The 16,378-nt window shown below is 42.8% G+C and overlaps 2 protein-coding genes across 2 annotated transcripts in view; both read left to right on the top strand.

The window, feature by feature from the left end:
• The first annotated feature begins 3,469 nt into the window (after positions 1–3,469).
• On the top strand, positions 3,470–6,724 carry LOC308369672 (oxidoreductase HTATIP2-like). Its single transcript, XM_080844176.1, has 6 exons — positions 3,470–3,614; positions 4,586–4,769; positions 5,044–5,151; positions 5,234–5,371; positions 5,744–5,805; positions 6,243–6,724. The coding sequence occupies exons 1-6, from the start codon at positions 3,499–3,501 to the stop codon at positions 6,457–6,459; spliced, it is 825 nt and encodes a 274-aa protein (XP_080700302.1). The 5' UTR covers positions 3,470–3,498; the 3' UTR covers positions 6,460–6,724.
• Positions 6,725–8,053: 1,329 nt separating this feature from the next.
• The window catches only part of prmt3 (protein arginine methyltransferase 3), a 63,032-nt gene continuing 54,707 nt past the window's right edge, over positions 8,054–16,378 (top strand). The window contains exons 1-9 of the mRNA XM_080843816.1: positions 8,054–8,071; positions 8,349–8,466; positions 8,671–8,753; positions 8,837–8,886; positions 9,000–9,108; positions 9,535–9,691; positions 10,778–10,922; positions 12,519–12,584; positions 14,547–14,668. Of these exons, the coding sequence (XP_080699942.1) occupies positions 8,056–8,071; positions 8,349–8,466; positions 8,671–8,753; positions 8,837–8,886; positions 9,000–9,108; positions 9,535–9,691; positions 10,778–10,922; positions 12,519–12,584; positions 14,547–14,668 (866 nt within the window). The 5' untranslated portion in view covers positions 8,054–8,055. The remainder of the gene's footprint in view (positions 8,072–8,348; positions 8,467–8,670; positions 8,754–8,836; positions 8,887–8,999; positions 9,109–9,534; positions 9,692–10,777; positions 10,923–12,518; positions 12,585–14,546; positions 14,669–16,378) is intronic.

A 16,378-nucleotide genomic window follows, 5' to 3' on the forward strand; every position in this document is an offset into this window, starting at 1 on the left:
CTCAACAAAATGGCTCTGTAGTTAGACCTAGTGTAAACTGTACACTCACTGTCAATAAGGGTAAGTGCATTAATTGTATGGTAGTCATGTCCACTTTTAACTTTGAAAAGAAATAGGAGAGATACTGCCAGAGAAGTTTGAGCTGTAATTGAAGAATGAAACAGTACTGTTCTTCTAGGTCACATGACCTTTCCAGAAAGTTTCGCATTGGTGGTTCAGTGGTAGAATTCTCGCCTGCCACGCGGGAGGCCCGGGTTCGATTCCCGGCCAATGCAACATACATTTTTTTTTTAATCAAGATTAGTATCTAGTTCTATGATAAGCCAGCACTCTGAGGTTAAGGGCAGTTGTAATTTGTCACTTTGGCATCAATAGGAAATGCACAGAGCAGATATAAACAGAAATGTAAAAAGTAGCCTATGCATATTATGCCCAGGATTTTTTCAGGAATGTAAATCCTGTTTTCAACACTGTAGTTTTAGTTACAGTAACATTGATGTGTATCTCATTCACAAAATTTGCAGCATAATGCCAAAACATGACAGACTCAAGAAGCAGAAGGACAGGGAACTGCAGCAAGCAGCTCAGAGTAGCCGCTCCCTTTTAACTTGGAACAGGCCATCAACGAGCCAATCAAATGAGGGAGAATCAGTTACCCTACTAATATATAAGTTGAAAATATCCTTCTGTGTTTTTATTTATTTATTATTATTGTTATTATTAATAATTTCATAAATCATTTTGTCGATGGGTGCCCTTTTTTTTTTTTTGAGCACCTGCCCCCCTAAATGTCTGTGCACGTGCTGGTCTCTGGTGCCTTGTCCCGTCTCCTGTTAGAAGTTTGCCTGAAGTAAAATTTCAAAGACAGCTCGTCTTTAAAAAAACTCGGAACAGCGCCAAAAAGTTGTTGTGGCCAAAATAATATTACATGCGTAGTGGTTTTTCACTACCATTGGAGATGAATGGGAAAGCGTTTAGGTCCGTTTAGCTAAATTATTCTCGGCTCTCCGGGGAGGGCCCGGGTTCGATTCCCGTCCAATGCAACTTACATTTTTTTTTTTCAAGATTAGTATCTAGTTCTATGTTAAGCAAGCGCTCTGAGGTTAGGGGAGTTGTAATTTGATCACTTTGCCATATTGGACATCAATAGACATACGGAAATGCACAGAGCAGATATAAACAGAAATGTAAAAATTAAGCAATTCATGCAAAGGATTTGTTTCCGGGATGTAAATCCTGATATCACCACTGTAGTTTTATTTAGACGCAGTCTGATCCTCTGATTTGATTGTGTAATAATCAGTCTAATTTGCCATTGAATCCCTAGCTCCATCTGTGGTTCTATATCATATGGAAACCCTTGCCCATGTGTGTATCACTGGATTACTGTAATGCTTAAATTGGATTTATTCTGCAGTCTCACCATTGCATGTGCTTCAAAATGCAGATACTTCAATTTTAACTTAAAAAATACTGACTTATTTACACTGATTACCTGGAAAATGTTCTGTTTCTGTTTTATAACTTCAGGTTTTGCAACTGAATCTGTTTATTGTGCTTTTGATATACATTTGTCTTTTTAGTCTGTTCACTTGTGTTTAGCTCAGAGGAAACACTGTTAGGTGGGCTTTCATTTTATCTCTGCAGGCTACATGAAATATGATATAACAATGACACGTGTGAAATGTTAAATAGGAATTGAATGAACGCCCAAAATTCAATTAAGTGTCAGACGTCACGCTTGTCCATGCTGTCCTTGCAGTACACAGGTCCTATGGCAATGGCAGGTAATAAGATGAAAACTGACTTGCCTGTCTGAGCCATTGCTGTTTTTCTACTGCACTGGCCTACCATATAGTAGTGGTCTAGTAGCATGTTAGAAGTTTGATTTCAGAAATATAGGAAAAAAATCCAGTCACTCTAGGAGGTTGAGTTTCTCTGCCATTAAAGCTGGATACGACAGGGAAGATGACACCTGGCTGCTTAAGGTCTACCATCTGTAAGTGCTTGTGATATTATGGTATTTTCCTGTGAATTTGAACAACAATTTCTATTTTCACAGTAAAAGTGTGTGTTTTCTACGTATTATGACAGTACAAAATTAAGTTAATTACTGTTTTTTGTCCAAGAGTAATGCAATGTATTTTCTACAGTGATACTGTTTTAGATTTTTACACCACAGTAAGGACACAAACGTGAGAATTAAGCCCCTTAGAGAGATCCGTGAAACCCTGTGCATCTACCAACTTTCTTCTAATGACAAATTTTAAGTTCAGCTTATTCTCTAAAGAATGTTGACACATCAGTCGGCTGCATTTTGTTGGTCTAACATGCATTTCTGCATACATTTATAGTAATTTACATTCCCTTGTCTTTATAACTTTATAACTTGTATATGTTATATGTAAACACCCCACCCCCATGTGTACATGTTCTCCCTATGTGTATTGTTTTTGTATTCATTGTGATTTTTGTATTTATTGTTATTTATTGTTTGTTTGTAAGTGTAAGCTACTGGATGACCTTAATTTCCCTCGGGATCAATAAAGTAACCATCTATCTATCTATCTATCTAATAATTTCAACTATACTGAATAAACCGTAGTTTGATTTGTTTTACAGTGCAGCAGTTCCGTCGTGCCCTCGGCCTGGAACAATTCAGTGGAGTCACGGTGATCTGCTGCGCATGGAGGCAGCAGAAGAGCAAAATCATCATGACTTTCAGGTGTGTTGTGGTGTGGTGTGGTGTGGTGTGGTGTGTGTGTGTGTGTGTGTGTGTGTGTGTGTGTGTGTGTGTGTGTGTGGGGGGGGGGGGGGGGGTTACATACAGGTGTTGTAAAATGGTGCGGCTCCTTTAAGAGCCGCACACACAGGGTGGGTGTGGCAGAGCGAGGGTGAGAGAGCGAGAAAGAGAGGTGATTCTTGGGAATGGTTTTGTGTGAGCGACCGGAGCAAAAACCTATGTGCTGTAACTTTATTTCGGTGTGTAATGAATAAAGCCTCAAGAAAGAATACAGTGGTGTTTATTTGCTTACCATTAGCAGAGTGAAACAAAAGGTTAATACTTCGGCCCGGGAGAATTTAACAAAGTCTCCCCTGCTATCTCCAACCACGGTCAGAGACGGACAGAGCAGGAAAAGTTAACACAGGTTTGGTCATAGGCCATACTGTATTAATGATGTTTTGGCACTCTTGTTCAACATGAACTTTAGTGACAATAAAAGCAATCTAGTAAAGTTTGTATTTTTGTGTCTGTCCTTGTTTTTAAGAACTTCTGTATTTTAGTCCGTTTATATTTAGTCGTCATCTACCGTCAACAAACATTTTCCTGCCAGGCTGCCACAACTCAACATATGATATGTCTATGCTTCGCCTGCATTTGACACGCTAGCGTTCTTTTTTTTGCGCATGCCTAAACGTGCAAACGCACCAACCAGGAAGTAAGTTTCCCATGGGAGTATTTCATTTTTGCCTGTCCTGTGGAGTTAGACGCTGGATATGATAGTATTTGGCAGCAGTTGTTGTAGCGTTTCCTCCTTTTTAGCTATTTTAGTGGTTTTAATCGCCGTTGCTTTACAGATTTTTGAAAATTCAGAACCCATAGACGTCTTAAGGTAAGACATATGCCGCTAACACTAGCTAGCATCTGATTGAGAGAGATGGACTGGAGGGGTTGGACACTAGTTTGTGAACGTTTGCCAGCTATTTACTTGTACATGCTTCTTGTAAACGGGTTTCATGGTGTCATTTAGCTTTGTACTCAAAACCTTCACCGTACTTTTAACTAAATAACGGGGCTTCGGTAGCATGTCAGGATCCACCCATGTTAGACAACAAAACGGGACTTGGGTAAAGTTAGAAAGATATTTACAGATTCGAATGTCAATAAGTCAGCAGCGAAACGTTGTTAAAACACAAACGATGTCTCTTTCCAACTGCAATATTTTAGTAAACCTGCTACAATCTAATTTTGGAGCTGTCCTCCAAGCTGTGAATAGAGCATTGGTCGCAAATAATGTGCACTGCAGCCAGCTCTGAAGCCGAATGCTTTTATACTTTTCATGTCAGCTCAGGTCAAACTCCGTCATGACGAAACATGACAGTCATCTTTTTATTTCCACCTTGAGGATCAAGGATCCATTTGGAATGTTATTTTTAATAGGTTATTCATATGGGTGTCATCTTTGTGTGAATTATCAGGTTTGCTATGCATACATTTCAATTTACACATCACTCATTGTTTCTAAACTTCTTTTAAAAGATAATTTTGTGAAGTTGATGCATTATACTTTTTTGCTAATTTCCCTGGATAGGTTGTACTAAACAATAAATGACCACTCATGTTAAAGATAATTAGTTAGACTTAGAATGTCCCATAAAGCAACTATTTTTTTTACCAATTTGACGAATTTGGTTGTGACGTGCCTCAAACGTTGGATATTAAGAGGGTGCATTCCAAAAGTCTCCTAATATTGTCAGATAGCCTAGATTTGGGCTGTATGTGTGTTTTGCAAAGCAAAAAAAATCAATCTTAAAAATATGAATATGGCAATTAAGTGTGACTAGAGTGTTCTTTGGTTTCCAGCATGGACCTAAACGCACTGGAAGAAACCTACAGGGAGGGAAATAAAAGCTGTTTTATTCTCGGTGCTTCGGGGGAAACGGGAAAAGTGCTGCTCAAAGAAATTGTAGAACGAAAACTATTCTCCCGAATCACACTCATCGGTAGACGACAGCTCACATTTGAAGACCAAGCCTATGAGAATGTGGTAAGGTAAAGGCCTACACACACACACATGCACACACACGTACACACTATACTATGAGAATGTGGTAAGGTAAAGGCCTACACACACACACACACATACACACACATGCTCACACACACACACACACACACACACACACACACACACGTACACACATACTATACTATGAGAATGTGGTAACGTAAAGGCCTATAAATAACCATAAGCTCTGTCTAATAGGTCACCAAATTAGTTCATTTTAATGGGACTACATCAATATTGTCTTCCTACACAGGCTCAGGAAGTCGTTGACTTTGAGAAGTTGGATGACCATGCAGCAGCATTTCAAGGCCATGATGTGGGATATTGTTGCTTGGGAACAACAAAAGCTAAAGCTGGGACTGTGAGTCTGAGAAGTTTCATTTTCATGCACCATTTGAAAAGAACTTAAATGCTATGTAAAAGTAATGGATGTTTTGTTTCAGGAAGGTTTCATTCGGGTAGACCATGACTACGTTCTGAAGTCTGCAGAGCTTGCCAAGGCAGGAGGCTGCTCCCATTTCAGTCTTGAGTCATCGAAAGGCGCAGACAAAACAAGCAGCTTCCTATATCTCAAAGTCAAGGTGTGTTTTTTGACAATAGCAACTAATGCTTTAATCCAAAGTGACTTCAACATAAAACAGTCACTACTCGTAATTCTAGTAGTTACTGTTCCTTTTAGTTTACCCCCTAGAAATAGTATTTAAGATTCCTCATAGTTTCTGAAGTCACAGTTAGACACATGCATGGAATTACAATAACATTATCATTCTGAGTTGTGTTGTTTAGGTAAATAGATGTCTTGTTTTTTATGATTGTAATAGGTACAATACGATGTCACATGTCTATTGTTGGTGTATTATATAAACAACCATTTATGTTCTAGAAATAACAGCGGCCATATTTTCACGTCTAGTCCCGGGTGTAATTTTCAAAATGTTTTTTTGTATTTACAGGGACAGGTAGAAGCTGATATTGAGCAACTGGACTTTGAGCGCTATTCTGTCTTCCGGCCTGCGTATGTTTGCTCATTTACTCCGTTTATCAAGTTATTGTTCCTTAGAGATAAACTGTTACTATGTTAGATATATAGTGATGTCATGGTTACCATTGGGACACATATTCATGTAACTGGTAATATACTGCGTTCATATAAGGCTGGATTTGCTAAGGTATTATGTGCTATGCATTTAACTGAATACCAATATTGGCAAATAGTTATCCCTGAGTAAATGCCTGTTTCACGCCTGAAATACAAGGCTCAATGTGCTTGTAAACGTCAGACATCCAATTATGCACTGACCCAATTTATCATAAGCTTGTAAAATTACAGTTTCTGGCTCTTGAATTATATTAGGTATTATGTGCTATGCATTTGACCATGACTGAATTATTTAGCTTCATGTTGTACTCTATCCCACCCTTATTAATGTGAACATTTGAATATTCCCCCAGAGTTCTCATGGTGGAAAGAGCAGAGAGCCGACCAGCGGAGTGGATGGCAAGGAAGTTCCTGGGTGCATTCTCTACTGTGTTCCCCACAGCGATGTCCATCCCCATTGGATCAGTGGCCAGGGCCATGGTAGCCAATACTGTCATCCAGGGAGACAAGAAAGTAGAAATCCTGGAGAACAAGGCCATATATGACCTGGGGCAAAAGAGGGAGAAATGAGAAATTTTAATTTGTGTGTTAGATGTAACCTCAGGTCTGATATAAACTGTAAATACTTTTTATGTTGGTGAAAGGGAATACAACAATATATTTGAAGTTTTTTCTGTATCGCACTTGAAAGGCTGTCTTTTACATTGGAAAGGATAAATTGTAATCTTGCACAATATTAAACATATTTAAATGTGACTTGAATGATTAACCTGACTACCACTGCTTTCAGAAATGTATGTATACTGCCTTTGAACTTCTCTTACATGGCAGCTACATTAAGTTTCATTAAATAATAAAAAACATTGGTATGTTACCTGCTGAATTTTCATTTGTTTAATAAAAAAAACTTGTAACACTACATCTGCAAATGATGTGATTATCTTGATGATGATGCATAGATTTGGTGCATTTCTTCAGTATTCATTTCTGCTCTACTACAAGTTACCCCATGCTGCTCTCAAACTGCTGATTCCCATCTCAATCCTGTTGAATGAAACTGTTAGATGCTCATTTTGTGATTGGGGGAATCTACAGCATGCCTTCTCTTGTATAAGACCATCTCTAAGAGACACTCCGCTTCGCTTCGGGGTGCTGTTCGCCCTGTCGGGGCTTATTTTCCCGACAATGACCTGCGTTCTATACATTATCCCTTACTTGTTAATGTCACAGACATACAATTATGCACTGACCCAATTTATCATTAGCTCGTTATATTACAGTTTCTGGCTCTTGAAGTAGCCTAATTTAACTGCTAAAAAATGTGAAATCAGATGGAAAGATTGATTCTGTTTCAATTCTCATTGGCCCTGTAGGGAGTGCTAAAGAGAACAGTAAACAATAAGGCATCTCTTAAATAATTACTGTTCACAGTTGACTGGTGTTACTAACCAATTATGTCTGTGGCTCCATGGATGTTGGGCGTTCACAGGTGTGATGAAGGGAAACCAACAGAAGCTCCGATTTCAGGCTGGGTTGTAGTTACTCCTAAGGATAGTGTGTCTTTAGGTTGGTTTTCCTTCCTAAAGCCACAGTGAAAGGAAAAAGTGCTTCTCGTTTTATTTTTAACATTTCCAAAGTAGTCCCATTCACAATAAATTGTAATCAGGCACTACAGCGATAAAGATCACAGACTGCAAATTGACTCTCACACCACTGATGCTAATTTCTTCAATTCATGATTTGAATCTCATAGGTTGTCCCTGAGGTTAAACTTGGTCATTTAGATTAGTTGATTTGTTGTGTGTAAACTCCCCGATTAAGACTGGCCATGGTTGAGATTGTATTTTTCTCCAAACTTTTTAAGCAGCAGGTTTCCTTTGTGGGCTTACTGCAAATAGTTTTGCATTTCGTGTCTTGTCAAAGGAATGTGGTTTGATATGTGGCAAGCCGTTACAGTTGTTTTACATCAATGCAGAAGCAAGCGGGGTACTATCAATCAAAGCGGTGTGGAAGGGAAAGCGAGAAGTCTGTCACCCAACCCACCAGAATGAGCAGTGACGTAGGGATATTTAAAGAAACAGCGACCTCGTGTGTCTACAGAGTTGAACTGCAGGAAGCTGTGTGACCCGGAAGCAGCAACCATACTGGTGAAACCAAGGAGACAGCATGGCGGAATACACAGGTACACGTGAAAAAAGTAAATATGTAACTTTTGAAGAGTTTTTGTCTTTAACAGCAGGTTCTTTCAGATGAGTTTGGTAAACCGAAGCTAGCAACGGTCAATCAGTGTGGTTTGATGTGTTTTATTGTAGCGATGCTCACGTGAGGTTCAACAAGATAGCCATCATGTGGCATATAGCGATACATTACTATGGGTAACGTTACTTGATGCTGACGTCTATAACATCTCTGTGTGTGATTTAACTGTGAGGTGTATTAAGCTTTGCCTTGTGTTGCAGACCACGATGGAGGAGCAGGAGAAGAGGTACCCGATCTGTCAGACAGTGACGATGATGAACAGTGGGAATGGACGGAGGAGAGTTCCGATACATCCATCGTGTGTTTATTTTGTGACCGGTAGGTTTGATTAAATAGGCTTACTGACGAGTGCTGAATTGTTGACGTTTGTCCAGTCGTTTGAAGTCTGTATCACTGTAACGTTATTCGTGCTAATTTAGCAGGTTATATTGTCTGTGGAAATCTTATTGAATGCTATAGCCACATACTTTTTAAGCGAAAGAAAAGCACTTAGTGAAAATGAACGAATGTTGTCTCCTGTAGATCACTGAATTCAATCTCAGACACACTACAACATTGCTTGGCAGAACATGATGTACACATTCCGGATTTGGTGAAGAAATTTAGTAAGTCATTTCTGTTTGATGTTTTTGGCTATTTGATTGTGACTGAATCACCATACCAACATTTTATAAACTTCTGCTGGCAGGTCTGGATGATTATGGCTACATCAAGATGATCAACTACATACGATCAAAGGTAAGTTGACGAGCCCATGATATTGTGCTAATCTTCTCTCAAACTTTAGTACTCGCTTTTAACCTCAGGCGGTTTTAAACCGTTTATAACTGTTCAACACTGTGTCACTACAGAAGTGTAGTGGAGAAAGTTTACTGCAGTGTGCAAACAACGGCGTCTTCCCCTGGGACAGTGACGATTACATGCGACCAGTTCTACCTGATGACCCTCTACTCCAGATAGGTATGTATCACTTTACTCCAGATAGGTATGTAATGTACTATCACTATATGTTTTTTATATAATTATTTTTATTTTTGCATACAAGAGGCAATACAGGTATCAGCATACTTTGTAATGTTATATAGTTTATACACCTCCCTATGATTTCAACAACACTCATATTCACACATTCATATGTGCAACACAGACACTCAACCGCTCCCAGACACCCTCCCACCACTCACAACACACACACACACGCACACACACACACACAATACTATCACTATATTTAGTCTGTGCACCAGTCATCAACCCAGAAATGAATCTGTCCATCGTGTGTGTGTGTGTGTGTGTGTGTGTGTGTGTGTGTGTGTGTGTGTGTGTGTGTGTGTGTGTGTGTGTGTGTGTGTGTGTGTGTGTGTGTGTGTGTACCCTCTGTCTCAGACCTTGAGGACCTGTGTGGGGTGGAGGCGATGGTGTTGGGTCAGGCATGTGGAGGCCAGGCAGCAGACCTGCTACAGAGAACCCAGCAGGCTGAGGAGAGGGCTCTGCGCTCGGAGGAGGCATTGGCCAGAGCCATGGAGGACCTGCACAAGCTCAAGTAAACACACACACACACACACACACACACACACACACACTTAAGAGTCTAGATCTCCTGTATGGAGGAGCTGCACAAGCTCAAGTAAGCACACACACACACACACACACACACTTAAGAGTCTAGATCTCCTGTATGGAGGAGCTGCACAAGCTCAAGTAAACACACACACATACACACACATACACACACACACACACACACACACACTTAAGAGTCTAGATCTCCTGTATGGAGGAGCTGCACAAGCTCAAGTAAGCACTTAAGAGTCTAGATCTCAGTTCTCCTCAGGGACTGGGCTCACATATGCTATGACTCTTTGATCAGAGAACAAACTATTCTTTGTATCATAAGACTGGAGATGGATTTATCCTGCTCGACAATATGTTTATAAATGCTTTTTCCTGATTGTCATGTGGCTGATTTTAAACGGAAGATGGCCTATTGAGCCGTTTTAAACTCATAAAATGCAGACCTTTTCATGAACATTTTTAATTTTGTCAATATCAACACTGCTAGCATTGATGTGTTTCAGTCACATTATTTAGTTTACAACTCGAAAAAACACATATAAAGGGAAACTTTGGGATTTTCACCCAAATTGTACCCAAACTTTGGGTGAACGTTTTTACTAGGGACAAAGTATTGAGTTACAATGCTATAACCGGCAACCACAAAACATATATTTCTTTGGGCATCGGATTTTGGACAGAGTACACCCAGTGTTACCCTACCACTACATGGTAGTTTATTTCTGCACCTGGTCACTTGGAAGGAGTTTTTCTTCACTCTACAAATTGATTCTGACATTTGAAGGAGAGATCAACTTGTCTAATTCTTCCTCTGAGGTTGTTACTCCTCTTCACCAGCAGATGGCAGCATAGAGTCTAACTGTAGATGGGTGCAATGAACGAGGAGGAGGAGGAGGAAAGTGGCAAAGTTGAGGAGTGGGTAAAATTCCACTGCAGCAACTGAGAGTGAATGGGTGTGGGGGGAAGACAAAGAAGAATGTCCCGGCTATATGTGTCGTGACTGTGACTGTGTGTGTGTGTGTGTGTGTGTGCGTGTGTGTGTGTGTGTGCACAGGCTCCTGGCCCAGGGCTTGGTTCTGAACGCGGACACCAGCCGTGGTTCCCCAGCTTGCGGGGCCATAGCCGAGCTGAGGGAGGAGGAGGACGAAGCCTACTTCGACTCTTACGGACACTACAGCATCCACGAGGAGATGCTCAAGGTGCGCACACACACACACACACACACGCACGCACGCACGCACGCACGCACGCACGCACGCACACACACACACACAGCAACACTACAGCATCCACGAGGAGATGCTCAAGGTGCGCACACACACACACACACAAAAACACACACACACACACACACACACACACACACACACAGCAACACACAGCATCCACGAGGAGATGCTCAAGGTGCGCACACACACACACACACAAAAACACACACACACACACACACACACAGCAACACACAGCATCCACGAGGAGATGCTGAAGGTGTGTCTGTGAGCCCCACCACTATCTCATGGCGCCCGCAGCCTCACAACCTCCGCAGAAAGTTAAAAATAGTGTTATAGTGTGTGTGTGTGTGTGTGTGTGTGTGTATAGTGTCATAGTTCAGAGAAAGTTCTACGCACTAATGCCACAAGAGCAAATGGATGACACACAAATGCACCATTTGTAAAAAAACAAACAAAAAAAAATCAGCATATCTGCAATGAAACAGCAGCCAATGCATTTGCACTAAACAAGCATTTAGCTTTGTCGAGAAAAAGTGTTGAAAAGTGGGAGTGAGTGATCAAAGACTTTCAACCCCTCCCCCCAACACACACACACACACACACACACACACACACACATGTACACTTCTTTCACTGCAGTAGATGCAATGGGCTGCGATTGTGATTGGTGCTCAGTGTGGTGCGTGCGTTAACACTGTGTTTGCGTCAGACCCTCAAACTCCCATCACACCCCAAAGAGGACACACACACACACACACACACACACACACACTCACACACACACACACACGTTGGCGCAGGAAGCCGCTGACGCCCGTCTAATGGCGCCCATAAAAACCACAACTCTATACGTCGACATGTACGTCTGCGGATGTATAGCGAGCGTCATACTCTTCTTAACTCGTTCATCCCCTGCTGACCCCTCTGCTGTCTCTCACTGTACATTCCTCAGCAAGTGTCGGTGTGTTCAGTGCCAATGCAGGTGCAGGAAGTGTGTTTACCCTGTGCTTGTGATGATGTAAATGAGGTGCTGTGCAATAAGGTTCATGTACTTATAGATTTATAATGTTTAAGAGGGATTATGAATTGGTTGGTCCTGGCTTAAATTTGTATGTTGCCTAAGTTAGTATTTTATGTCATGTTATTATATTATGTGTATTTTCCACTGCACTTCGATCGTTCCCTGTCGACACCAACATCAGCTCTCTTTGCTTTAGGCAGTTGTTCATTCATTTCAAACTTTTTAATTTTAACTTTCCAGATAACTTTCTTCTGTAATATATATTTTTTTCTTCTTCCTTACTAAACCATTTCACGGTGCATGCACATATATATATAATCTAGGCGTATGCATATATATATATTATATGTGTGCTTAGACTGCGTTGATTGAAACTTGTCCTGATACATTGACCTCTCAGTAACAATCACTCATCTAGAGAGACATGTGTTCGATCTTTTTAATGGAAAAAAAAAGATATGACAGTGGCATTATTTATGACCTTATTGTTGTCGTCTCTGCTCCATCCCCCCCACCCCACCCTCTCAACGGCGTCCACACAGGACAAGGTGCGCACGGAAAGCTACAGAGACTTCATGCACCTGAATCAGGACGTCTTCAAGGACAAGGTGAGCGGACACACAGAGAGACTGCTGAGGCCTTTTCTAGTTAGGGTTCCTCCTGCATGTCTCCTTCTCTCTCTGCGTTCACACACACACACACACACACACACACACACACACACACACACACACACACACACACACACACTTTTCTAGTTAGGGTTCCTCCTGACCGTCTCCTTCTCTCTCTGCGTTCACACACACACACACACACACACACACACACACACACACACACACACACACACACACACACACTTTTCTAGTTAGGGTTCCTCCTGCACGTCGCCTTCTCTCTCTGCATTGGGATTTAAGCACAGGGGTGTGCTGGCGTGGTCGTGTGCTCCGGGGGGGGGGGGGGGGGGGGGGGAGAGAGAGAAATAGAGAGAGAGAGAGAAATAGAGAGAGAGAGAGAGAAATAGAGAGAGAGAGAAATAGAGAGAGAGAAAGAAATAGAGAGAGAGAGCGAGAAAAAGGGGGATAAAGCAGGATAACGATGTGATGACAGCGCTGATTTAAAACCCTCTGACTTTATTACACGCCAAAGCGTTTCTCAACAGCACCTAACCAGCGGACTGCACTGAGCTGATAACAGGGGGAGCAACCCCCCCCCCCCACACACACATATACACACACACACGCACACACGCACACACACACTCACACACTCACACACACCTCTGTGTAACACACACACACAGCAACACATAGCAGCCTATACAGGCCTCATTTGTTATATGCTGATGGCAGCATCACCAGGGCTGTTATGAGTGGCTGGGGAGGAGAGGAGGAGAGAGGAGGGGAGAGGAGAGGGGGGGGGGGGGGGGGGGGGGAGGGCCTCTGCTAGGGCATGATTTGGGAGTGGGATTGGGGGGATTGGGGGGGGGGGGGGGGGTTGGGGCGGCGAGCCAGGAGCTTATCTGTGCCATCGGGGCAGCGGTGGGTGTTGGTGAATGGGGCTGAGTTCGGCGGTGCGATGCGACCCTGTCAGCGTGATGAACGGCCTCCGCTCCCTTATTACACGGCTCCGCAGCACGGGATGGCAAGGACAAGCTGGCAGATCAGGGGTGCGCTCACTCCTCGTTTTGGCAGTGTGCTCACTCCCCTCCCTCTCTCCCTCCCTCTCTCTCTCTCTCTCCCTCCCTCTCTCTCCCCCTCCCTCTCTCTCTCTCCCTACTACCCCCCTCCTTCTCCTCTCCTCCCTCTCTCCCTCCCTCTCTCTCTCTCCCTACTACCCCCTCCTTCTCCTCTCCTCCCTCTCTCCCTCCCTCTCTCTCTCTCCCTACTCCCCCCTCCTTCTCCTCTCCTCTCCTCCTCCCTCCCTCTCTCTCTCACTCCTTCTCTTCTCTCCTCCTCCCTCCCTCTCTCTCTTCTCTTCTCTTCTCCTCCTTCCTCCCTCCCTCTTTCTCTCTCTCTCTCTCCTTCTCTCCTCGCCCCGTCCTTCTCTTCTCTTCTCCTCCTCCTCTTCTCCTCCTTCCTCCCTCCCTTTCTCTCTCTCTCTCTCCCCCGCCTCCTCTTCTCCTCCCTCTCTCTCTCTTCTCTTCTCTCCTCCTCCCTCCCTCTCTCTCTCTCTCTTCTCTTCTCTCCTCCCTCCCTCTCCTCTCTTTCTCTCCCTCCTCCTCTTCTCTCCTCCTCCCTCTCTCTCTCTCCCCCTCTCTTCTCCTCCTCCCTCCCCCTCTCTTCTCCTCCTCCCTCCCTCCCTCTCTCTCTTCTCTTCTCTCCTCCCTCCCTCTCCTCTCTTTCTCTCCCTCTTCTCTCCTCCTCCCTCCCTCTCTCTCTCTCTCTCTCTCTCTCCCCCTCTTCCTCTTCTCCTCCTCCCTCCCTCTCTCTCTTCTCTTCTCTCCTCCCTCCCTCTCCTCTCTTTCTCTCCCTCCTCTTCTTCTTTCCTCCTCCCTCTCTCTCTTCTCTTCTCTCCTCCTCCCTCTCTCTCTCTCTCTCTCCTCCTCCCTCCTCTCTCCTGGCCCTCAGGTGGTGCTGGATGTTGGCTGTGGCACTGGAATCCTCTCCATGTTTGCTGCCAGGGCGGGTGCCAGGAAGGTCATCGGGGTCGACCAATCAGAGATCATCTACCAAGCCATGGATATCGTACGGTGAGCATGGTGTCCAGAAATAAGCGCTTGTATGGGCACTTCAATTCAGCTGAGGATTTGAGTCAAAATGTACATTTACATTTAGTCATTTAGCAGACGCTTTTATCCAAAGCAACTTACACATGTATACACATTAACACTGATGGCACACTGCACATCAGGAGCAATTAGGGGTTCAGTGTCTTGCTCAAGGACGCTTCGACAGGGAATTGAACTAGCAACCTTCTGATTACTAAACGACTTCTCTACCTCCTGTACCGCTGTCGCTCCCAAGTGTGTTTTCCTCTAGAGATCTCAAAACCTTATCAAACATATCTTCACGCTGAAGGCTGTCTATATGTATTTGAGGATGTGTTTATTTGATATTTGTCTATTACATATCTGTAATTGCTATTTGCCTGTTAGATGTCTGGGTTGGTTACCTTTTTGGATTACTCTAAATTCACAATGAGTCATTTCCTTGTCTCCCGTCCTCTGTGTGTGTGTGTGTGTGTGTGTGTGTGTGTGTGTGTGTGTGTGTGACGTGTGTTATCTCTTTGAGTGCTCCTCAGTCATTGAACCCATGGCTTTGCAAAGACAATAAGATCTCCTATCATAGCTATGCTGACGCCCCCCAAATGTACTTGGCCCTCTCCCCTAATGACTTTGGTCCTTAAGAATGCAATGACCAAATTACCAGCTGGATGCCTCAAAATGTCCTTCTGCTGAATAAGGACCCAACTGAAATAGTCATATTGGGACTTGTAACTGATCTGATCTTGACACAAAAGGACTTAAAGGCACAATATGCAACAATTATGCTTCAGGATTAGGGTTAGGATAAGCAGTTTAACCTTAAAATAACAGCTTAAAAAAAATTGGGGCGCTACAATGACTTTTAATATGGAGAATTGCGTCCGTGCCAATGGCATAGCAGGGTCGATAGGCATATAACTGCCTTCTGTAGTTTTGCCTGCCGATGCCCGCCGACCTGACTTTGATTACCTTCTGCCGATCTAGTAAGTGGCTTATTTGCCGTCTTGCTTAGTCTTGTGTTGCACATGATTGATGTTTGACTGTGTAAGGACAGTCGTTGAGTAATTAGTTTTTCATAATGTCAAAGTCAGCACATTTCAAGAGATTTCGTTAGTTTTAGCTGCTAGCATACCTTTAGCGAATAGCTATTAATCCTTAATGCACCTTTAAAGTGAAGAACAGTTAAAAACCCAGTTGTCTTAATTGATCGCAATCTCAGTGTTAAGAACCAAGTGAAAACAATAACTGAATCATCTTTCTACCATCTCAAAAACATAGTCAAACTCAGAGGCCTTATCATAACACGATTTAGAATAACTCATTCATGCCTTGTATCTTCAGCAGGGTGTAATACTTTGGTCTTTTCAGTGGCCATCATAAAAAATACCATCAAACAGCTTCAGCTTGTGCAAAATGCAGTTGCTAGAGTTCTTACCAAAATGAAAATAACCCACCGAATTACGGAAATACTTAATTTTATTAACTTATAAATGTATACGTTTATAAACCACTACATGGTACCAAGACCAAATCCCCTCTCGGATATATTTCAATGGAGCACACCTGCTAGACCTATCAGATCATGTTATGACGGATGACATCAGAGGTGCTCCAACTGTAGCCAGTTGCACATGTGGACCCAACCGTTCTAAGATGCTTTCTGTTAGTCCATTGCATGCACTCCTGTTTTAACAT

Source organism: Sprattus sprattus (assembly GCF_963457725.1).
Source record: "Sprattus sprattus genome assembly, chromosome: 8".
Lineage (NCBI taxonomy): Eukaryota > Metazoa > Chordata > Actinopteri > Clupeiformes > Clupeidae > Sprattus > Sprattus sprattus.